At 31.6% G+C, this 26,289-nt stretch overlaps 1 protein-coding gene across 1 annotated transcript in view; it reads left to right on the top strand.

Annotated features, from left to right (window-relative positions):
* The window catches only part of LOC134707311 (multiple epidermal growth factor-like domains protein 8), a 61,889-nt gene that overhangs the window by 23,333 nt on the left and 12,267 nt on the right, over positions 1-26,289 (top strand). The window contains exons 14-28 of the mRNA XM_063566959.1: positions 401-629; positions 1,432-1,585; positions 2,276-2,350; positions 2,750-2,928; positions 3,622-3,890; positions 4,695-4,833; positions 5,440-5,620; positions 6,530-6,729; positions 8,312-8,456; positions 11,237-11,507; positions 11,819-11,951; positions 12,509-12,707; positions 13,413-13,570; positions 23,553-23,796; positions 24,782-24,962. Coding sequence (XP_063423029.1) covers positions 401-629; positions 1,432-1,585; positions 2,276-2,350; positions 2,750-2,928; positions 3,622-3,890; positions 4,695-4,833; positions 5,440-5,620; positions 6,530-6,729; positions 8,312-8,456; positions 11,237-11,507; positions 11,819-11,951; positions 12,509-12,707; positions 13,413-13,570; positions 23,553-23,796; positions 24,782-24,962 — 2,757 coding nt within the window. The remainder of the gene's footprint in view (positions 1-400; positions 630-1,431; positions 1,586-2,275; positions 2,351-2,749; positions 2,929-3,621; positions 3,891-4,694; positions 4,834-5,439; positions 5,621-6,529; positions 6,730-8,311; positions 8,457-11,236; positions 11,508-11,818; positions 11,952-12,508; positions 12,708-13,412; positions 13,571-23,552; positions 23,797-24,781; positions 24,963-26,289) is intronic.

Here is a 26,289-nt window from a genome sequence, read left to right as displayed (position 1 = left end):
TGTGTAATTTTTTATTTTTTTTTATATATATTTGTCATTTATTTAATAACTCAACTGAAAAAATGAATAAACAACAGATATTTGATGTTTCTTTTTTATTGAATTCAAATTACACAATTTTGACTTGTAGATCATTTTCATTATTGAAAACATGACCCATTTTATGCGGGAATTTCTCGCTACATTGAAGACCTGTTGGTGACCTTCTGCTGTTGTTTTTTATTTGGTCGGGTTGTCTCTTTGACACATTCCCCATTTCCATTCTCAATTTTATTATCATGTTTAATGTTGATGAAGGAAATAAGTGCTCCTAAATTAAATACTTGTATAGCACATTACAGGTAATACATCATATTTACACTTTGGTGAAGATTTCAAAACTCTTGATTTTTATATTCAGAAATGGCGGCAAATGCTACAGGAACTGTGACAACAGAGTAATTCTGAACCAGAAGTCAGGGTCACTAGGGTCATTCCAAGGTACAGGGGTGACCAGTACAAGGAAGCATTGTGTATGGATTATTTCAGATATAGCAATAGACAAAGTAGAAATTGAGGAGCCAATGTATGATACCTCTGAGATCTCAATAACATTTACCATTGACAACATTGTAACTAAATGTGGTCGGGTAAGTGACTTTTAGCATAATTCATAATATTGGCTTTTGGCAAATATAATAATATTTTTGTGGCATTTGTTATTGCAATTTTGTCATTTTAGACTAATATGCGATTTTAATTTATGCAATATTGAGAAATATCCTGTTCAATTCATATAAGAAATTTCAAAATGAGAGTTTAAATAATTGTGATTCTAACCCCGTTGCATTTTTTGCAATAATTTCTGAATTTACAGTATATAAATCATATGGTTACCTGAATGATTCAATCTTACCTACATTTGTTTGAATTAGTAACCTTTGATAATTAGGAATAACTTTTTTTCTGAGCTGTCTTGATAATACAGCGTTCAATGTAGCCGAAGTAACAAATGGTAACTAATAATTGTCAGTGAAATTGAAAGCTGTTTAATTTAGTCATTAAAAAAGATAATACATTGTAGCTGCTTTGTTTTCATTACTTTTAGTGGTTCAAATTTTGTAAATATTTGATTCAATGTAATAATTTCAGGCATTTTACAAAATGCCTTTCAATATCATGTTTCTAAGCACTTTGTTAAATGTATGTCTGGAAGAAAAAAAAGTTGACTAATGAAATTCCTAAATCTAGAAAAATGCCTGAAACATGCATTTACCTAATTTTAAGATGTTGTATTCGTTAGCCTTATTTATTGTTATGTATAAAATCAGAGAATGTTTATATTTTATTGCAATATTTGTTTTTCACTCTCTGTAATTTAAACCATTTATCAAACATTACACAGAAGAAGAAAAGAAGATATATGAAATAATGTATGATGTATGATTACAGGAACATGTTTACGTATACGAGGGGATTCCAAGCTTTATATATGGTCATAGTTCACCAGATACAGACACAGGACTTTTGGCATCTTTCTGTGGATCTGAGACTCCAAAATCTGTCACAGTTAGGTCCAAAGTGATCACAGTCTTTTTTGAAACTGGTAAGTATTTGGGTCCAACAGTATTCCTAGCACACTAGATAAGACTTGTAAGGCCAGAAATTAGATAAATAAAGGGAAAAAACAAAATAAATAAGGGAAGAAACTTGTAAGATAAATAAAGGAAGAAACTTGTAAGATAAATAAAGGAAGAAACTTGTAAGATAAATAAAGGAAGAAACTTGTAAGATAAATAAAGGAAGAAACTTGTAAGATAAATAAAGGAAGAAACTTGTAAGATAAATAAAGAAACAAGATAAATAAGTGAAGAAACAAAATATATAAAGGAATCACCTTTATATCAATCTGCATGCTTCTTATCCTTAGCATACCTGCTGTACTGTGGAACTAAGTTTGACCAAAATTGGTATGTGAATGCATCATGAGTCAGAGAAGTTGAAGTGTCACTTACAAAAGTTTAGATCACTGTTACCCTAACTTTGATTGCTATGATAGTAAATCCCTGTCTGCTTGGAGTCTGGGATTTGGATTGGATTTCAATGATTTTCAGATCTTTTCTAGTTTATTTCATGAACACTAAAGCTGATTTAAAAAGCAATTTAGGACCATGATATGGTTGTTGATGTGACAGCTTACTTATATATCTTACATTTATTACCCATGATTCAAACAATAGTGAATTGTGTTCTGTAAGTATTTTACCATCCTATTTGAATTCTGTTCTGTTTGTAGGTGTATTTAACCATCCTATCCATCAGTTGACAGCTGATATTGTGACCTTTGCAGGCATTCCAGCATGGCCTAAAGGTAAGATATGTGAAACCAGCAGACATAACTATAATGTGCAAATCTTAATAACGATTGGTTATGTGTGTACAGCAAAGTAATGCAGTATGAATATTATCACAAGTGACAGAACAACACATTAATTTAAAAAAGATCAAATTTTAATGCCACAGACCATTTCACAAAACTTAATTCAGTACATGAAGAACAAAATTTGTGCTTGTAACATGAAATCTAGCATTTTGAAGTCTGAGTATGATGATTGTACTCCAATAATATATGTCAGCCAGGCCTGAGACTGTATTTTGAAATTTCATCAGATTTACTCCTGCAGTATAGAGATTAGTTGATATTAAGTCCAGATTTTGAAATTAACCCATAGTGATGATTTGTATTAACTGAGAACTCCTTTAAATGCAGAATTGATTGTGCCAGGATTTAATGCCAGTTATCAAGTGAACGATTGTGGTGTCAGCTGTAGGTACCAGCAGAGGTTACAGAATCCAGTCTGCCAAGGAAACAAATGTATCTGTGATGCAGGGTTTGAGGGAGAGGAATGTCGCAAGTTTGTCTGTTCACCAGGATGTTTGTTTAATCAGGTATGTTTTATATGCTGTTAGGAATCTTGCCAGATATTGTTATTTGCTCTTCACTAGCAGTGTGTGTGGGATACATTGAACTTGAATAGACTTCACTGGATGCAAAGGACACTTGTTTAAGACACTGAATACACTGAAAACTTGAAGGGCTCATTTAATACCCTGAACATTAGTAGAGAACACTTAATGGTATGAATTCACAAACTAATGTATGCATTTATTATTGCAAACCCTTAACCAAAAATCCAAAATTGCAATTGGAAAAAGTTTATAAAAGAATATCTCTACAGAAATATTATTATTAATATTGAGAACTTGATATTGTGGCATTTTTCGCATTCATAAAAATGACCCAATAATTTAGAATTTACAGTTTACAGAAAATTTCCTTGAACTGGCATTAAATATTTGCCACTTGACATAAAGCAAACAAAAATTCCATCATTGATATACAGGGCACTTGTAACTTGTAGGCTCTTAGTATTGCCTTTGTAACTTCATTAGAGATATTTTCCACTGTACACTGAATTTGCCTTTCTATGATTGACTAGCCTGTCATTGGACATTTCACTAGGTATGGTTACCTTTCTACATGTGTATTTTCTTTAAAGGGTTTCCAGTCATGTCATTGCATCACATCATTTCACTCTTGTAGTATTATCTGCCTTTTTGATATGTTTATTTTCTTTCTAGGATTCCCAATCATGTCAATGTAACTCCTCCCTGGGGCCAGTGGAGATTTTCCCATGGTACACTGTGTTCCAGCCTTACACCAGATTACCTGAGGACATATCACGGAGCAGATATGGCCACACCCTTGTAGCCTGCGGGACTGACAGTATGTACATGTTTGGTGGGTACTCCCTGAGACATGGACTACTGAACGATGTGTGGATGTTTAATCTGACAACTAATAAATGGACCCAGATTGTGCCATTCACTACAACTGAGCCTACTGGAAGGTAATTTTGATACCAAATATTAGATATAAGAAGATGTGGTATGAGTGCCAATGAAACAACTCTCCATCCAAGTCACAATTTGTAAAAGTAAACCATTATAGGTTAAAGTATGGCCTTCAACACAGAGCCTTGGTTATTTATTAATCCAGTCTTTGCCTTATGTTGGGCAGTAAGATCTTTGCAGTGTTCATTATTCCCGTTTTAAAATTAATTTAAATGAGCAGTAAAATATTTGGGTTAGGGTAAATTCCGCAGTAAAATGTCTTCTTTGAAAAACACATCTTATTTGACACATAAGAAGATTTCCAAATTCTGACACAATATATTTCTTCTAACTAGTGTGATAAAAAAAGTTTTTTTTAAACAACTGCCAATTTATAGTTGACTCATACCAGCATTCTAGGTTTGCTTTTACCTACAAAATCCTGAAAAATAATTATGAATACACCAACCATATACATACAAAACTTTTTAAAAAGATATTGAGCCAATTACTATGCTCTTATTGCTCATTGTTACCAGAAGCACATCATCATCAAATGATAGACAAGTCATTCAATCAAAGGTATCCATAATTTTCTAGAATTGAATTTAGAATTGATCTAAACTATATCTCTATTGAATGTTTTGGTGTTACTCAGTTGACATTCCCCCATTATCTGTAATTGTATAGACTGCTATCAATTTTTGGAGAATGTTTGTTGCCCTCTAGATGTATTTTATTTATTTTCTATTGGGTTGCTGTCACATCTCTTTTTATTCATAGATAGTACAAGTTTGAATATTTCTTCTAATATATTTTAGATATTACCACACAGCAGTCTATTTAGATTATCTGAAGACGATGTATGTGTTTGGAGGTTTTGTCAGAAGAGGAAACAACGTAGAAGCTACAAATGAAATGTGGAAATTTGCTATTGGTGCTCACAAGTGGACATTAGAGGTAAGAAGAATTTCAATCTAATTAAAATAAGGTCCTGTATACAAGTTTTAATTTATACAAGGATCTGATAATGATCCTTTTCAATTGATTTTTTAAAGACCATTCGAAATCCTCTGGTTTTGTCAGATTAATACACACCTTCAAAAATTTGAAATGCTGAAATTTCATTGGTTGATGTTATTAACTACCAGAACAGAGTGTTTTCAGATCCTTGTAGGCAAAGCTTAGGTACAGGATTTGTGTTTTATTCACATTGAATCAATTACTTCCCTTCTTAGTTCTTCTCTTTGAACAGACTGTTTATAAATTAAATCATTACAATAAAGTGTTATATTAGTTATTACTTTCATTTAACCATCCAAACTCCTAAAATATTCAAAAAGTGTTAAGTGTGAAATTATTACTGTGGGATTTATTTTTTCTGTCATTTTCATGATTTAGATGAAATTGCAAAATATCATCATTCTTAAATCTTATCTTTAAGGCAAATTAGAATACAAGACACAAAATAGGAAATAAATCTTGCAAACAGGTTTGGCCTTTGAAGTCTTGAATATCAAAATATTTTGAAATGAGAGATTGTTTAATAATGAAAGTGTATTTTAGGTGTCATCAGAGGTACATCCTGTTGCTGGCCATACAATGACAAAGATAGGTGATGCTAAACTGCTTGTGATTGGTGGATTTTCCAGAGCAGGTTACTTCTCAGAGAACATGTATGAATATGATGCTACTATATCTACATGGAGAGTCTATACACAGAGAGACCTGATAGGAGCTCCAATAGGTATGTATATTGAGAAACACAAATGAAGCATTGGATGACTAACTAGATTTATAGTATATACTTAGTAATAAATACAAGTAAATTGTGTGTGATGCAAATCAATGGTAACCATGCTATATCAGCCATACATAATGATTTGGATATCAGTAATGGTTGCAAAGGTCGTCAAACACCTAATCTGTATGACGTCATGACATAGATATCAGTCATGGTTGCAAAGGTCGTCAAACACCTAATCTGTATGACGTCATGACATAGATATCAGTCATGGTTGCAAAGGTCTTCAAACACCTAATCTGTATCACGTCATGACATAGATATCAGTCATGGTTGTAAAGGTCGTCAAACACCTAATCTGTATGACGTCATGACATAGATATCAGTCATGGTTGCAAAGGTCGTCAAACACCTAATCTGTATGACGTCATGACATAGATATCAGTCATGGTTGCACAGGTCGTCAAACACCTAATCTCTATGACGTCATGACATAGATATCAGTCAAGACCTAATCTGGCTGTAAACAGAAATTTTTGGTTAGTTCAATTTCACATATATGTAATACCAGAATATTTTCTTGTATTAAGTACATGTACAACATGATGGTACAAATCACATTTGTTGAAATATTATAAATTTATAGAAGTTATTTTTGCCAGGTCTTGCTTCCTGATAAAAATTCTAAAACTGTGACATTCTTTTTTTTTAGTGTTCAGATAAAATTATCTTTTATCAGTATTATTGTATTATTTAGACATGTGGCCAATAAAACTATATTGTAAATGGTAAGTATTTCGTAAAGTGAAATGGCTGTGTTTATTATTTTATCTCAAAATTATAATTGCAGTATATTATTATTAACATGAGTGTGATAACAAACAGTATTTTATAAGAATTATATAACTTTAGGATTGTATGGTCATACTGCTGTCCACCATGAGGACACCCAGTCTATTTATATCTATGGAGGAATACTATACAGATCACCAAGAGTTAATCTGTCGGAATCTCCTAGAGTGGTCCTGTCTGATGAGCTGTATTCATTTGATTTAGTTAGCAAACGTTGGAATAACCTGCAGTCAACTAGAAATTCAGAAGAAGGAGCTGAGGTGAGTTTAATTTTTGTGTCCCATTTATTTTGCCTCATTTATGGGCATTATCTTTTTCGTTCTGTTGGTCTGTTTGTTTGTCAGCCCTTCTGTATGTCCGTCCCTCTTCAGGTTAATTTTTTTTGGTCAAAGTAGCATTTGATATTTCCTATGAGATGAACTTTTTAATTTTTATGCCAAATTAGAGTTTTGACCCCAATTTCAAGGTCCCCTTAACATAGAAAAGGATAGTGTGAGTGGGCCATCCCTGTACTATGGACACATTCTTGTGTTTTTGGGTGTTGTATATTGTGTTAACTTTTTTTAAGGAGGGGAGGGAGTCATTAAGTTATTTTATGAGATATTTAAATGTTACATGTCGGAAAATAAAAAAGTATTTATTATGTTCTTTTGAAAAATGCTAAGAAATGTATAAAAAAAATAAATGATTCACATGAGAAAATGAACTGAATCAATGAAAGAGCCTATTTTGGCCTCAAATTTCAGGTTCATTTAATGAAATATTTTGGACACTTTTTAAACACTTTAGCGTATATTTCAATTGATTCAATTAACTTTTGTAAAAGATTTTAACTGATCAAGTCATTAAAAATGCTCTGATTCAAGCTTTAATATGAAAAATCGATCAAATATGCAAAAAATCTTCACTTTTCAGATGGTTTTTGTCAAAAATGAAAGTGGCCGCATCTGTGTTCATTCTCAACCTTTTTATATGTAATGTATTATTATCAAATACAACTTACATTTCAATATTATGAATGAACAGGAATGCGGCCACTTTCTTTTAAGATGGAAACTGTCAAAAATTTAACTAAAATGCTAAAAATTGTGAAGATTTCAGTAATTTAGCATGACTTTATGGTAGTAGTACTCGATATATGTGCATTGTATTGTCAAAAACAGCCCATATTTGTGTAGCAGAAGTATTCTGCTTTCCAATAAAAAGCTAAAAGATTGCATTTTCACAATTTTGTAAAACTACTATATTTTGGGGCCAAAAAGGGTTCTTACTGAACCTACTCCTTTGTGAATATTAAACACTTGTGTAAACCAGAAATCAATTTTAATGTGCTGTCATAAAAGGCAAAACTGTAAATATTGTTTAATGAATATATTTACTTGCTCAAATAGAGGGGAATGCAGGTTTACTTATATGTGTCGGTTTGTCTGTACAATATAAGTGTTGCATTTTTCTCTGTAACTAAAAGGTGTAGTTCTATGTATGGCACCAAACTTTATCTGTCTATGTCATACAAGTTTTTCTTATATGTGAGTGTTATGGAACAATAGCTCAAAGACAAATTAGCTTAAATATGTTAACTAAACATATCTGGTTAAGAAAAACTAAAAAGTTCATTCTTGAAGGAATTCTTTTTAGAAAGGTGCCTTTGTACTCTCAACATTTTGCACAAAAGTCTAATATTCTTTACAAAGTTATCAGTTACTTTTAAATGGACATTAAAGAACATTCAACAAGGTAGAAAAAGTTATCAGTTACTTTTAAATGGACATTAAAGAACATTCAACAAGGTAGAAAAGGATATCAGATACTTTTAACTGGACATTTGTTTGTTGATTACAGAAAGACAAGAGGATATTCCACACAGCAGTGGATGTAGGGAAGTATATGGTCATATTTGGTGGACAGTCTGATGACCAACAACTGACTGACAAGGTGCTGGTTTACCATTATCTATGTAATAATTGGCATTCCTTCCAGTTCAAAGGTAACATCTATATAATATTGTTGATTTTTATAAAAAAAATCATTTTTATACGACCGCAAAATTTGAAAATTTTTTGGTGGTATATTGCTATCACGTTGGAGTCGTCGTCTGCATCGTCGTCGTCGTCCGAATACTTTTAGTTTTCGCACTCTAACTTTAGTAAAAGTTAATAGAAATCTATGAAATTTTGACACAAGGTTTATGACCACAAAAGAACGGTTGGGATTGATTTTGGGAGTTTTGGTTCCAATAGTTTAGGAATTGGGGGCCAAAAAAGGGCCCAAATAAGCATTATTCTTGGTTTTCGCACTCTAACTTTAGTTTAAGTAAATAGAAATCAATGAAATTTAAACGCAATGTTTATGACCACAAAAGGAATTTTGGTATGGATTTTGGGAGTTTAGGTCCCAACAGTTTAGAAATTAGGGGCCAAAAAGGGACCCAAATAAGCATTTTTCTTGGTTTTCGCACCATAACTTTAGTATAAGTAAATGGAAATCTATGAAATTTAAACACAAGGTTTATGACCATAAAAGGAAGGTTGGTATTGATTTTGGGAGTTTTGGTCCAAACAGTTTAGGAATAAAGGGCCCAAAGGACCAAAATTAAACTTTGTTTGATTTCATAAAAAAATGAATAATTGGGGTTATTTGATATGCCGAATCTAACTGTGTATGTAGATTCTTAATTTTTGGTCCCGTTTTATAATTGGTCTACATTAAAGTCCAAAGGGTCCAAAATTAAACTTAGTTTGATTTTTTACAAAAATTGAATCCTATGGGTTCTTTGATATGCTGAATCTAAAAATGTACTTAGATTTTTTATTATTGGCCTAGTTTTCAAGTTGGTCCAAATCGGGGTCCAAAATTAAACTTTGTTTGATTTCATCAAAAATTGAATAGTTGGGGTTCTTTGATATGCCAAATCTAACTGTGTATGTAGATTCTTAATTTTTGGTCCCGTTTTAAAATTGGTCTACATTAAAGTCCAAAGGGTCCAAAATTAAACTAAGTTTGATTTTAACAAAAATTGAATTCTTGGGCCTCTTTGATATGCTGAATCTAAAGATGTACTTAGATTTTTGATTATGGGCCCAGTTTTCAAGTTGGTCCAAATCAGGATCCAAAATTATTATATTAAGTATTGTGCAATAGCAAGAAATTTTCATTTGCACAGTATTCAGCAATAGCAAGAAATCTTCAATTGCACAGTATTGTGCAATAGCAAGAAATCTTCAATTGCACAGTATTGTGCAATAGCAAATATTTTCAAATGCACAGTATTGCACAATAGCAAGAAATATCTAATTGCACAATATTGTGCAATAGCAAGAAATTCCAATTGGATTTCAATTGGAGTTATCTTTCTTTGTCCAGAATAGTAGTTGAATCAACTTGAATCATTGTTTTATACAATATACAATGTATATTCACTTTTACTACCAACTGATAGATTAAAACAATCTTTACCATTTAGTGATAACAAGCACTTTTTTTACATTTTAATATTTTATGATGTATTTAAATGAGTAGTTATTGTTGCAAACTTCATTAAAAATTTGAATTGAGATCAGTTTTGAAATAAGGGAAAGGGGGATGTGAAAAAAAATTGGGGGGTCAATTTTTTTCATTTCAGATTTCATAAATAAAAAGAAAATTTCTTCAAACATTTTTTTGAGAGGATTAATATTCAACAGCATAGTAAATTGCACAAAGGCAAAAAATTTTTTTTAAGTTCATTAGACCACATTCATTCTGTGTCAGAAACCTATGCTGTGTCAAGTATTTAACCACAATCCAAATTTAGAGCTGAATCCAGCTGGAATGTTGTGTCCATACTTGCCCCAACCGTTCAGGGTTCAACCTCTGCGGTCGTATAAAGCTGCGCCCTGCGGAGCATCTGGTTCATTTTGAATAAATATTTTACAACGTATTAAAGACCTTGATTGTTAGTGGTATCTGCAATGTTCCAGATGTCATTAATGCCTATTTGTGGAGGGGAAGGCAACACACATGTATAATGTTTAATGCCCGAATAACAAAAAAGCTCCGCAATTATTAAAAATTGTTAAACATTTTTTTCCTAAGGCCACGTTTTTTTAATTTGTTTGTTTACGGATTTTCTCCATGAAAAAGTCGGGTCGGTCGGTCCAAATGGATGATATTTTTTTATTATCTATGAAACAAGAAAATTCCAAATGATTTGTTAATATTCAGTACTTTAACTTGATCGATGTCTTAAACCTGTCCACATTTGGACAAGTCTATTTCTATGAGATGATGCATCTTATGGACTGATGACAAATAAAAGAAACAAACTTATTGTGTAATAGGTTTTAAACACAGGTTTCGTTCCTCAAAATTATTTCCGCAAATGACATTTCAAGGTCAGTTATAATTGATTTGTCTATTTTTAGAAACATAAACTGGAAGTTTTATTTTTTTCACAACAGAAAGTGTTATCTACTTTGTTAGTGATTAATGCATTTCTTTCATAAAAAAAGAATATTTTTTAATTATTTTCCAGGGATAATGCATTTGTTAGGGTCGGCGGGAATAAAAAAGCATGAAAAGTCAATTTTATTTTTATTCTGGAAATAAATCAGGTCCGTGGATCCGTAAACCAACAAATTAAAAAATCCTGGCCTAACTGAACATAATGATATCAGAAATATGTATGCTTAAATAAAATTGAAAAAAATAATTGTTCTATTTCTTATAATTTTAAAAAGTTATACATGCATATATTTTGGATAAACTAATTTTTTTTTTTTTTTACAGAAGTCCAAGAAGATGAGCCAATAAACATAAGGGTGTCGGCTGTATCTGTTGCCATAGAAACCAGTGTTTACATCATGGGTGGTTACAGTGGTGAAGTTCATAGTGGGATGATCAAATTGACACTGCCAATAGACAGGTGTCGACTGATTAAGGATGAGCATGAGTGTGTCAGATCCTCGACTGGATGTAAAGCATGTATTATCTCTAGTCCGGATGGGAGCAATGTCACATCCTGTTATTCAGCTCACATCCATAAATTTTTGCCAAATGAGTAAGTGGGAAAAATGACAATGTAAAGGAATAAATGTGGGTTGTTGCATTGGAATTTAGATTTAGATTTATCAATGAAATGCAAATTTACTATAGGCTTGTATTTAGACTTTGGTAAAACCACAAACCAAAGATCCACAAATAAATGATATTTTGAAAATCTCAAAATTTAGTAACCATGAAAATAATGAATCCACAGTAGTTTGTTATCTTTACCTTCCTTGTTTATCAACATTTTTGAAAAGTGCTTGAAAGATTTAGAAATGGGTGCATTGGATAATGGACCGTAAATGTTATTACCTTTTGTTGCAGATGTTTTGGCCAAACACTTTTACAAGGGAAAGGTGAATGTGATAAGAATTGGCACTTAAGGAGGGATTGTGATGGTTATACAACCTGTGATTCATGCTTAGCCGTGTTCCCATACTTTAAGGATATAAGACAGGTAGCTATAGCTATTACATTAACCAGACAGCAAAAAAATATGCAATATATTGAAGAAGAAAAAATGGTATGAGCATGATGAACGTCTGTTTTATTTCTATGTTACATGTAATGTTAGAAATTCAGTCCTACATTTACACAGCTTATTTATTGTGAAAGTAATTTCCTAATCGAATTCATGTTAACACACTCTTTGCTCTATGTGATACACTGTCATTCCATTCCTGGGTTTAGCACTTCTAAAGATTTATACACAAACCATATGGTTGTAAAAAAAACAATACTAAAAAAAAAACATTGTGCGAGATTCATATTTCTGTTTATTTATACATATGTATATGATTTTTGTTGATGCAAACTTTATTGAAATTTAGGATGTAGTTGTATGATGACTTTCTTATAATCAGTTTTACAAAACAGGTTCTGATCTTTTCTTAGGTCATATAGTCTATACACTGGATATCTTCATATAAAACTAAAGAATTGAAAGTACAACCATCAGATAAAAAATATTTCCTATTAAATTGATTAGTTGTTTAATTACACTGTGTATTTTAGATATGCAAATGGTGCCAGAACTGTGGAGAGAACAAATGTGTAAAAGTTGGTCGCAAATGCACTGGTCAGACCTGTAAAAATCACCCGAGTTCTTCACCAGTCGGGGAATCCCACTGGTGTGGGATATTTGAATGTGGGACAAGTACTTGTGAAAGATGTAAAGCTCTGAACTGTGAATGGACCAGTACAAAAGGATATAGTAAGTTCTTGTACCAATCTCATCCTGATAACTTAGTGAAACAATTAGTGTTGAGGAATCATGCAGTATAAAATTGAGAATGAAAATGGGGAATATGTCAAAGAGACAACAACCTGACCAAAGAGCAGATAACAACGGAAGGCCACCAATGGGTCTTCAATGCAGTGAGAAAAACCCTCACCTGGAGGTGGGCTCAGATGACTACCAAATAAACATATCAATGAACCAAAATTAAAAAACACACAAGACTTACAAGGGCTAGAGTATGTCCATATGTGTATGTCGTAAAGAAGAATAATGCAAGGTTTAATCTTAATTTATTTCCGCATCCACGTTGTACATAAACATGTACTCCGGATTCCTTTATTTTCTTTCATACCAATTTTTAAGATCAAGTATAGAGTGTGTTTTCATTGATATTTGAATTTGTGGTTTTGAATATTAAAGTTTGCATACAAACTATAAAAATGTACACTTTTTTAAAACTTGAATTTATGGCTCACCATAACCAACTAAATTCATGAAGATTAGTACCCTAGGAATAATAATGAATTCACATTCCATAAATGTGATTATCACAAATCTTTGGCCTTTGGCCTTTAATGGAGGGTTGTCTTATTGGTATACCACAAACCTTTATTTATATTGATAACTATTCATTGTACACAATATTACAGTAAATCTGGTTTTTTTTAATATTATCAGATGTAGAAGAGAATTGGTATTGCAGACGTAATAAGTCACCTAATATTACTGTATGCCCTGCACCATGTCAATTGAATGCTAACTGCCAGTCATGTATCAGAAGCGTAGGAGCAGAAGCTGGGTCAGGAAAATGTGTATGGAGTCATGCTCTACAGGAAGTAAGTTTGCCTACCTTCACATTGAAGAGGTCAATAGTCATGCTCTACAGGCAGTAAGTTTTTGGGGAAAGACAGCTTCAAGCCGTCAATCCCCTATGGGGTTGACCAGAGTGACATTCCCTCACATCATTCATTTTGTTTTTATAGTGTGGAAAACCCCCCAACAAATCTTACTTAGATATAAGAGAAGGAGACCCAGAAATGAATAGATTGACTTTAAACACTTTCTTACACATTTCCCTTCTGTTTCTAACGAAATTATCGTATCTTGAGCTCTCCTTTTTACACTATTTATGTTTCTTTTACAATCCGGAAAAAATTAGTATGACAAGATATTCTAAATATATCCAACCTACATTGTATTTTATGACGTCATTCTTGGAAGAAGCAGGGATATCCTTCACTGGTTATTTAAATCATTCTCAGAGATCATGCACTAATTACAAATTGGTGTTTGTTAAATCTAATTATAATAATGTTTGCTGTAGATGATTCAAACATCAACATGCAATACTTTAATTTGTAGGTCAACAACTTTCAAATAAACAAAGATCATGGGGTTTACATGAGACAGGAGAGAGAAACGATTATATTATTTTTTTCTGTAAACATTCTGTTTTGAGAATCTTCCTCCAATTCAGGAGCACCTCAATTGATGAGTAATTATCCATTAAAATAAAAGTTAATGTATTTAAACACTTAAAATGTGACGTTTCATTGGATAAGTAGTCTTCCATTAAAAATAAATTTTTGTGTACCTATACATAATCATTGTAATGGTAAAAAAAAAAAAGTGTTGCGTTTTGTAGTTTAACCATATTTATTCATAAAATTTAAAAATATTTCAAATTTAGGATTTGGAAACAAGCTTCACACAGTTTACATCAATCATATTGTTCTTTATTAGTACCTATATCCCTGAACCTATATCCCTGAACTGAGAGTTATACCTTTACATTGAAGAGGTCATATGTTTTGATCAAGACTTCCAAAACGGTCATATATTCCGGACAATTGTATTATGTCCGGTAAAAGTCTGTCTGGGAAAAGCATGAAACGGTCTTTTACTTTTTAGATATCAAGGCTTTTTCGGTCATTTTTACATAATTCACCATCTTTTTGACCCAATATTTTGCCTTTCACAGCCACACATTTCCGATCATAAAAGTGACATGATAATTAATTACTATCTAAACAACCCCTACTTCAATACTTTCTAATTTTAATCAAGGCTAATTAGTTGTTGGACAGCTGAAATCGGTGAACACTGAAATCTACCTGTTCAGGTGAAGGTAAACTATTTTCAGTACCGGACATCGGATAAATAGATCGGTCTATTAACAATTATTTTAACATTTCAGCAGTTTGTATCTTATTGATTTAGTCCAAAAGATTAAAATTATAAGAAATACATTTATAAACATGATTTGATGAAAAATTAAAAGGTTTTAAATGAAAAATCATCAGAACTACGCATTATGAACTAGAACACAAGTGCGCATGTGCACAGGTGGGAAGTTTAATTATGCATCCTGCATTTCTTCAAAAATGCTAAAATTATCATTGAAACCTGTATCTAAAGTTCATTTGAAGTATTTTGTTGAAAAAATAATGTGGAAAGAGCTTCCTCACTCAGTGGTGCATTGTAAACGTACATGGATTTTACGTATCCGTATATGGTCCATGTTTTACCATTGTCATGTCAACATCCGATTTAAAAACTAAAGTAAAGTTTTTGACATCATTTTGCCAAAAAAAAGAGACTAAGGCAGATATGAGCACGCTTTAAGATTAAGAAGGATTAAGATGGCCGCCAAGATAGAAAGGAGTTGAACATCAGCTCTGCAGTATTTGGCATTTTTAAGCTGGATTTTGATGAAGAATTCTATTGAAAGTTATATCATTATATTCAGAATTGTATGGACTATATAGAAATCAAGTTATTTTGAAATTTCCTTCTTCAGTGGACTTGTATTAGTGTTAAAAACATTTTGGATTCAGTGGAATTTAATAATTTTGTATTTTGAACTGTTGTTTAAAATATAGAAAGTATGCCTGGGGATAGTAATCAGAAAGGTGTTAAAACTGTACAAACAATGTTGGCAGCTAAAAAGCCTGGAGCTAAAGAATCTTCACAAGAAAAACCACCAAAGCAGAACAAACGAACTCATTCAGATGTAGCAGATGAAAGTTTGGAATGTACTGATAGCATGACTAGTATTCAAACCACTCTTAGTGAAATCAAAAAGGCCCTTCAGGTAACAGTTACTAAAGATGATTTAAGTAGTGCAATTAACTGTTTGGTTCAACAAAAAGACTTAAAAGATATTGTTACCAACATTGTTAAACAGTTATTATTAACTTTTGAAAAGAATTTCTCAGAAAAAATTGAAGCAAAAGTAAGGGAGACAACTGGAAAGTTACAAGATCAAATGGATTCTCTGATGATAGACAATGAAAACCTGAGAGAACGTGTGAGGGCAAAAGATAAATCTATAGAGAAATTAGAAGAACAAGTAAGTGATAACAACAATAGAGCTATTGATGCAATTAAGCTTGGAAATTATAATGAACAGTATAGTAGAAAGCATAACATCAGAATGCTCAACTACCCAGAAAGGCCTCATGAGGTATTGAGAGATGAGTTTGTTAATATGGTAAACAAAGAGTTAAAGGTAGATATTAAACCTGATGATGTACAGGCAATACACAGAATTCCTGGGAAAGAGGGACACATAAAACCTATCATTGTTAAAGTACGCAATACTGAACTGAAAATTAAAATTATGAGACAGAAGAGAGGGCTAAAAAATGACATCAAGTTCCATGATGATATTACACAGCGTAACCTAGGACTGATGACAAGATTAAAAAACGGTGAACATTTTGAAAACGTCTGGTTTTATAATTGCAATGTCTATGCCAAGCAGCAGGATGGGAGTAGAATTAGATTTGACTTATTTGACAATATTGAACAAAAACTGAAAAACAAAAACAAAAAAGGTCATTGAAATTCTTTTCCTTATTTGATACATTGCTTAATGTTGCATCACTGTAAAAAATGAAAGATAGTACATGTAATAAGATTAAAACAATCTGGGCTGTGCATATTATCAATTTATTTACTTATAATGCATCTCTCTGAATTTGATTTAAATAATTTGAATTCATATTTGATTCAAAGTACTTTTTTTTATATATATAATTCTATTTATTTTTGTGTGTGTGAACCCTTCTTAATTTGAAGATAACTGTATATTTATTGAAGGGAGATAACTCAAAAAAAAAAATTACAAATCAAAGAGAGATAACGAAAATCTTTTATTATTTTTACTTATCATGAATCTCTCAACTAAATATATATACTAATTAATACATTGTCTTTAGAAAACAACTATCTTTATATTGTAAATAATTAAATGCCATACTGTAAATGAAATTTTGTTGTACAAAAATGACTTTACAGGTATCTATGCCAAAGTGTCCATCTTATTGTTGAATGTGTGTATGATTGTATAAACTATGATTGTGTATTGGTTTTTAAGTTAGAATTTATCTGCTCAAGTTTGAAATATTGTTTTGTTTTATATGATAATGGATAATATTGTAACAGTGTTGTCTATGAATGTAAGGGGTCTTTTTTCTAATTCAAAAAAGAGAACAGATGTTTTTGATTGGGCGAAGGGCAAAAATGCTTCAGTAATTTGCTTTCAAGAAACCCATAGTAATAAAGATATTGAAAAAAAATGGGAAGAGGAATGGGGAAATACATGTTTTTTCAGTCATCATAGTAACAAAAGTGCAGGTGTCAGTATTATGTTCAAATTAGGTCTTGATTTTGAAGTGCATAATTCTATTATTCAGTGTTCTCCCCAGGATTTTTGGATAGCACCAGGGTAACGCGTGACGAAATGAATTTTACAATATTTTGTGTCGCTTTGCGTCGCTTATTTTTTTCTTGTTGGTTTTTGTCATTACCTTTTTGCCTTTGTTTTGTTTACTGTGGTACTGTGTTGTATGGACTTTGGGTCAGAACATTATTGGTAGAAAAAGTAAATCAATAAAACAGTTTGTATACTTTAATATCTTTGAAAAAGAAAAGAAAGCACAATTAGTCTTTAAACTAAAGTCACTTCTTATATTTGGATCAAGCCATTTTGTCCCAATACTTGTAGTTACACTACACATTCCCTATGTTAGATTTGACCATAACAATGAACTTTGAACAAGATTAATTTTTGTTACAGAACCTTCAGTAAATTGAAAACTACTTTCTATTCTTTTTAACAACAGTTTTATTTATTTTGTTATGCTTCTTAGTTATTATTTTTAAAATTTAAGTTTATTAATACTTTATTTCTATTGTATAAGTTATTCTAAACTCACATTCCTGTTAAGTTTAGGCCCTATAAGCTTTTTTATCCAACACCAATTGCTGCAAAAATCTATTTAATATAAAATGACAAAATGTCTGTGTATCAATAAAGGTATCATTCTCTAAAATAATTTGCAAAACATTTTTGTTGGTATGTTCTAAGAATTTTTTATCCTTAATGTAACATTCTAATATAATTTTGCATTCAATTTGTACTTTATTTTAATTTTCAATAAGAAATTATATGTGAGGAGCATTTATTTGTAATAAGCAAAATCAGGGGAAATAACTCCACAATTAATTTCTATAACAGTCAAATTATTTTGACTAAAGATTGGCGTAAAAGAGTTCATTCACAAATGTCTACTTGTCCCCTATTACAAGTCTGTTATTAAAATTATGATCTCTTAATTAATCAAAACACAAGAGAATCATGTACATCGATTAAATCCAATCATCAATGTTAACCTCAACAGGTAAATCGATCACGTGGTGTAAACAATCTACCTGTCAATACTGGATTAAACTGGTTAGAACTGGTCAATTTTCATGTAAAATTTTAACCCTCACTAAAAGTTGAAGTCATTTGAAACTTTACCGATTTTAATACGAATTTTTTACCGAAAACTTTAGCACCACGGAGAAAAATTATACATCGCGGCAAGAACGATACCACCGCGGTAGAAAATTATACATCGCGGGCCCGTGGTCCTTTAAGGCCCTGGGGAGAACACTGTATTATTGATATAGATGGTCGTTATATTATCTTAGATTTATCCTTGTCAAGTCAACGCATTACTTTTGTTTGTTTGTATGGATTTAATACTGATGAACCTTCATTTTTTAATGACATTTATAAGAAAATGGCATCATTTTCAAATACTAGCTTTTTATTATGTGGGGACTGGAATGTTGTACAAGATACAAACATAGACACTTACAATATTATTCATATAGAAACCCAAACTCACGAAAAAAGATTGAAGAAATAGTAGAAAGTCTTGAGTTATTAGATCCTTGGCGGACCTGTTATCCAAACGATAGAAAATATACATGGCGTCAATGCTCACCCATAAAACAAAGTCGGCTTGATTTTTTTCTAGTCACAGAGGATCTGTTTTCACTCATGAAAAATACTAACATTATTCCTGGGTATAAGACAGATCATTCTGCTATAACTTTCACCTTTTCTGCCAGTTTAGCAAAGCGGGGAAAGGGATATTGGAAATTTAACTCCCAACTGTTGCGAGATTTAGACTATATCAAAAAAGTTAAAACATGTATAAATGAGAGTATTTTAGAATATTATGAATCAGGCAACATAGATGATCTGTTAAATGTTAAACTCTCATGCAATGATCAAGTATTTTTTGAGTTGATAAAAATGAAAATTAGATCTTTGTCTATTGGTTACAGTATTCAAAAAGCTAGAGAGGAAAAAGCTGCAACACTTTTACTGGAAAATGACATTCAAAGTTTGGAAAATCATATGAACATATCTCCTGATGGTCAAATTCATGCAGCTTTAAACCAGAAAAAGTTAGAATTAGAAAATATAAGAGAAGGAAAAATTGAAGGTGTTTTTTTAAGATCCCACGCTAACTGGCAAGAGAATGGGGAAAAGTGTTCAGAGTTTTTTTGTAAATTAGAAAAGAAAATTTTTATTAAAAAAACGATAACTGAGCTCATAGATGAAAATGGAAAACATATATCAGATCAATCTAGAGTTTTACAAGAAGAAATGAATTTTTATAAAACATTATACTCAAGTAAAAATCTGGAATGTGATGATGATTCCTTTTTCAAGCACAATGTTAAACTCACAGAAGAAGAGAAGGATGTGTGTGAGGGTAATATTTCTTTTAAAGAATGTGCAGAATCTCTAAAATCTATGTCAAATGGAAAGAGTCCAGGCTCAGATGGGTATACTGTAGAATTTTACAAAGTCTTTTGGCGAGATATTGGACCTTTTCTTTTTAGATCATTATATTTTGGCTATGAAAATGGGGAATTTTCTAAATTTCAGTATCAAAGTGTCATTACGTGTATTCCAAAAGAAGATAAAGATAGACGTTATCTAGCTAATTGGCGCCCAATTAGCCTAATGAATACTGACACCAAGATTGCTTCTGCCGTTATTGCTAATAGAATAAAACCTGTTTTACCATCTATTATCAGTGACTGTCAGAAAGGCTTTATTAAAGATAGATTTATGGGTAAGAATACACGTCTATTGTATGATTTGATGCACTATTTGGAAAAGCATAACAAAACTGGTCTTTTACTACTAGTAGATTTTGAAAAGGCTTTTGACTCTATTGAATGGTCTTTTTTGAAAAAAGCATTGAAGAGTTTCAATTTTGGGCCATCTATATGCAGATGGTTTGAAGTATTTTATTTGAAAGCATCAAGTTGTGTTATAAATAATGGCCATCTTTCAAGCTTCTTTAATTTGGAGAGAAGCTGAAGACAAGGTGACCCCCTCTCCCCTTATCTTTTTATTATAGGTGTTGAGTTACTTTCTATGAAAATAAGGTCAAACCCCAAAATAAAGGGAACTTTTGTTCATGAAAATGAATCCCTTTTGAGTCAATATGCTGATGACACTTTCCTTGTTTTGGATGGAACTGAAACATCTTTGAGGGAGACTTTAAATTGTTTCGACTCATTCCAAAAAGTATCTGGGTTAAAAATTAATTCTTCTAAAACTAAAGCTGTGTGGTTTGGGAATAAAAAGTATTCAGATCTGATTCTCTGTCCTGATTTAAAACTTCAGTGGTGCTATTCAAATTTTAAACTTTTGGGAATTGAATTCTCTTTAGATCTTGATAGTATGCCAGAAATTAATTTCTCCAAAAAGATAAAGGAAGTGTCAGGCATTCTTAAGAGTTGGCAACATAGAAAATTAACCCTAATGGGAAAGATTACTGTTATCAAGACTTTGGCACTTCCAAAATTAATTCACCTGTTGACTGCACTACCCAACTTGCCAGAATCAAAATTAAATGAGTTGAATACTTTATTCTTTCAATTCATATGGAATGGAAAACCTGATCGAATTAGACGAAGTACTTTAATCGGAGATATTCCACAAGGAGGTTTAAATATGATTAATATACATTATTTTAATATATACCTTAAGATTGGCTGGATAAAGAGGTTTTCATCCAATTTATATGGTAGTTGGCAATCATTATTATTAAAAAACCTTGAACAGTATGGTGGAGAAAGGGTATTGCATTTTCAAAAGGAGAAACTCAGAGAAATCTCTGATAGTCTTAGCAATCCTTTTTGGAAGGATGTATTTTTTAGCTTTCATGTAGCAAGGCCTGCTACCAATATTTCTGTTCAAGATATTTTGTCATTAGATATTTTAAATTTTGCACCTCTAGTAGATTTTCCGTATTTTATTCAGTGGCATAGAAGGGGAGTGCAGTCTTTGTTTGACCTTATTAACTTAGAGACTAAGGACTTTTGTAATTTTGATCAGATAGGACCAAGACTTCAAACAAATAATTTTTTAAAGTATTATGGTCTCATTGCTAACATTCCAAAGTATATGAGAGAATATATTAAAGAAAAGATTGCTCATGTAAATTTTGAAACTTTTAACTGTATTGATATTTTTTTGGAAAGATTATTGTGTAACAAAAAGGCAAAGTTTGTATACAAAGATCTTGTTGACAGAAATGTGCAACTGCCAACAGAAAAGTTCTTACAATGGGAGGAATCACTATGTATTGAAATTGCAGATTGGTCAGAATATTATGTTATTTTAAGAAAATCATGTAAAGACACTTATTTAAGAACTTTTCAATATAAATTTTTACATAGAATAATTGCAACTAACACTTTCTTATATAAAGTTAAACTTAAAGATTCAAAGCTTTGTACTTTTTGTAAGGTTTCTGATGAAACCATGGAGCATTTATTCTATGAATGTCCAATAACACATTTTATATGGCAAACTTTTTCACAAAAACTGAAAAGATATTTTGTGAACTTTACATTATCTAAGAAGCACATTTTTCTTGGTCTTCAAAATGAGAGTTTACTGTTGAATTTGATTATTATTATTGCAAAGAACTATATATACAAATGTAAATTGTATGAAAAGAAACCAAGTATTATAGGGTTATTAGCAAAAATAAGAAAATATCAGGAAAATGAACATTATATAGCAAAGAAAAATGGTACCACACCTTATTTTCAAAAATTCTGGGCCCCATTAGATTACATTTTTACTGATTAGTCACCATTACTTTTGATTCAAATCATATAAAATAAAAAATGAAACTTACAGTTCATAAAGAGCAGATCTTTACAAAGATAACATTTTTCTTTGCAATACACAAGTTGATTTATGTTATGTTAATGCAAGTGCAAGAATGTGTGTGTGATTGTTTCTTTTCCACTTTTTATTATAATGTTAATATTTAAATAATATATATTCACATTAGAAGAAAAAAATGTAGTCAATTTTTTGTTGTATATATATATATATCAAACCTCTTAACACCATAGTCAGGTGGTGATGTAAAGGGATTGTAAAAGCCTGACTAATGAAAAACAAAGATATGAGCACGCTGATGTGCACACTTTAAATAATGCACTGTCAATTTAACAGTTAACGTCAGAACATCAAATTCATATCAAAGTAAAGTTTAATAACGTTTTTTTTTAATCTATTAATGTCAATCATTGGGATGGCCATCTGATTACTATAATTCATTTAAATTGCCTTTTGTGACTTAGTCTTAGGGATTAAAATCGGGATCAGATATAAAATGTCTGGCTGGCATAAATATTTTTTGGAAGCCTTGGTTTTGATTCTGAATGATAATTGAAGTACCACTTGCCCAAATCTGTTGAAACTTTAGCACAATGTCATGGACTATAAATAAAAAACAGGTCAAATTTGATTTTGATTGTTTTGACATTTACTGTTCAAGAGTTATGGCCCTTATTAAGGTTTAAAGTAAGTTTTTTTCGGTATCCAAATGATATTGATATTAATAGTGCTACTTGACTGAATCTTTTGAAACTTATAACAATATAATTAAACATTAACATATCAAGAGTTATGCCCTCAGTTAATACAGTGTTGTGTTTCTGTTGTTTCCTGATGATAATGATAACACCTTGAATTAGATTTTTGAAACTTTTAACAACAGTCTGCCAGTTCAGCCACTAGTCCGACATTTCAACAGAGAGTTACAGATTGCATTAACATTTGCTACAATACTGTAAATTCAGAAATTATTGTGTGCGTTTATTTTTGCAATTTTGTCATTTTAGACTAAAATGTGATTTGAGAAATATATTGGTTAATTCATTTAAAAAAAATCAAAATGTCAGTTTAGATTTTTGTGATTATAACCCTGTTGAATTTTTAGCTTTAATTAAAACATCACAATAATTGTGACCATTAGATTTTGAAAATTTGGCTGCAGTAGGAGTATTTGACTTGTCATCATTTTCACAACTTGTTTCTCAGTGTGCTCTTTATGAATAAATCTACTTGTAAATCACTACAGATATAATGTAAATGATCAGTCAATTAGTTATAACACAATTTAAGTTTCTGACTGTTTCTTTATTTTTCAGTGTATGTCAGAAGCTTACAAACCTCTAAGGTGTTCCCATGGCAACTGTGGTCTACTGATTGACTCTTCTACAACTGAGTGTTTAAGGCCTTGTCATGAGTTCAGACAGTGTTCTAATTGTCTGAGAGCTCCAGGGTGTGGATGGTGTGCTGGAAATAATGGCATGGGCTTATGTATGTCTGGAGGAATGAAAGGACCGACTGGTGGTGTCTGTAATCCTGGAGATATCAGGAACTTTAAGACTGGTCAGTATTAGGGTCTTCATTTTTTATTGATAATTTGTATGCCCAACTAGGGCATTATGTTTTCAGTCTGTAGATTTAGACGAAGTTGAAGTCCAATCAACTTGAAACTTTGTACATATGTTCTCTATGATATGACCCCAACTTCATGGTTCAGAACATAAAAAAATATAGGGATTGAGGCATCCATGTACTATGAACATATTCTTGTGGGTTGAATATTTAACATATGCACCTCAATTTATTTACCCATTTAGAAAAGTTTGTAGATTTTCCCATATTACAGTCTTGTTGAAAAGTATCCAACTTTTAAATAATTCCTACAGATGCTTACTTTGTAGAATGTTTGGAAATTTATCATGTTTATTGAAGACCTGCACCTCATTTTGTGTACACATTTATAGAATTTTTGTCTTGTTTTCATTTTAGAAGCAATGACTTAGATTGTTAAAAAAAAATATTCTCACATTTGAAATTTTATAGCAATGACTTTTTTTTTTTTTTTTTAAATTGTTCAGAAAATGAAATTATCTCACATATGAGATATGCAATTAATCCTGTGGTGATAAGTTGATATTTTCATATCTTCGTTTCAGGACAATAAAATGAGAAAAAAAAGATAATTATAGATTATCAATTGACGTCTCCTCGCTCAAGCAGGCACAGCGATTGCGAGAAAAGCAATAAAGCTGAGATGACCAATGATAATCTGCTTATCGCTATTTTACCTATGACAACATTGTTAATTTCATAGACAACCCACATGTACCCTTAGTTTCTAGCAATAATTTTTCATATCACTCTACTGTGCTGAGAAAAGAAATTATCAGTCAGGAAGATCAAAGAAAAATTTCTTTAAATATCAATAATTGTAGGGTGGGAGCAAAATTTGTCTTAACTTTTAGTCCCTAGTGTCTGAATCTGTTTAGTTTTTCAAAGCTGAAGTATATTAATCAATATGTGTTTTTTTTTTTAATATTTTTTATAGATTCACCAATGAACCAATACCACTGGTCAATAGTTGAGCCGATTTGGTCCTACATAAGCTGTCCTCCTGAAAATGAATGTATCAATGGCCACCATACATGTAACAATGTAACACAGGACTGTTTTGACACGTTGAAGGGATTCAATTGCTCATGTAAAAAAGGATACAGGGAAGATTCTAAGTAAGTAAAGGGAGGAGTGGGGAAAGGTTGGAGGGATGACTTCAAGGAATAGGGAGAAAGGGGCTAAAATTAAACCAACATTTAACTGTGAAATAGAATCAGCTCATTCCAATTGTTTAGTAGAAAAATCTTGTGAAGGAGAAAAAGGTGGAAGGGCGCAAAAGGGTGCAGTTTAGGCCTAAAATAAATTCTAATATGACGTCATTCAAACGCTTTGAGTACACACCCGTGGTAAAATTTGAATATATTGCATGGGCTGTTCCGATCGTACTCCCACGTCATATGTTTTTTTATGAATGAGTTTCGCGACGTCATAATACGATGACGTTAGAATATGAGCATTTTACGGGAAAATACACGCTTGAAAAACCGAAAATCATCACAACATGGCAACGTAAACAAACAATGCTAAAATGTGTTATAAGCCATAATTGTTTAAACATTTAAGACATATAAGTAAATTATCATTTAAAATAATTCAAAACTATCTATATGCGTTATTTTAAATAGTTTAAGCATGTCACTAATTCAGTTTGCTCCGTTCTTTGACGCCAATTTGATAGTGCGTTTATTTATGGGAATGGCAAATATTTGCCTCCACCTAGAGCGCTTCGATCCAAAAGAATTGCCGTATTTGACCTATTAGAATCGAAATAATTCATGGGGGCTTGAATATATCTAGATTTTACCAGGGGTTGTCCCTTTATGCCGATATTTTACCCCTCGCTATCGCTCAGGGTAAAATAATTGTCATAAAGGGCCAACCCGTGGTAAAATCACGATATATTCAAGCCCCCATGAATTATTTCTTAAATATTGTTTGTTTCCCCAATCCCGACCGACCCTGCAAAAATGCTCTGACTCATAAAATTTTATTGTCAAAACTAAGATAAATATTATTTTATTCATTTCCGATTTGCAGGCTTGCCAGATCGACGGACCTTGTTCCAGCTTTTGAAAGAAAAGAAAAAATTATTTCCCTACCTACCTACTCACACCTGGCTTGGCAGGGTCGGGATTGGGGAAACAAACAATATATTAATTTAGGCCTTAGGGGAACTATTATCACATGTGCACATGACAGAAAACAGTTGTGGTCACAATTGCACTTATTATACCAAAAACCGGTGGAAATTATTCATTTTTTTTGAGAGACTTGAATGATTGGATGCAGATATATTGGCTTGCAAGCTATTTACTTTTAAAAGTATTTGTCAATTAATTTGTTTAGAGCTTCAATAGATTTTAAGTTACATAACTACAAATCTATTTAGAAATCTATTTTAAAGTTAAAGTTTCGTTAGAGAGATTTGACTTTGGTAAATAT

Source organism: Mytilus trossulus, chromosome 2, assembly GCF_036588685.1.
Source record: "Mytilus trossulus isolate FHL-02 chromosome 2, PNRI_Mtr1.1.1.hap1, whole genome shotgun sequence".
NCBI classification, from domain to species: domain Eukaryota; kingdom Metazoa; phylum Mollusca; class Bivalvia; order Mytilida; family Mytilidae; genus Mytilus; species Mytilus trossulus.
This window is presented reverse-complemented; position numbering and strand designations above follow the sequence as displayed.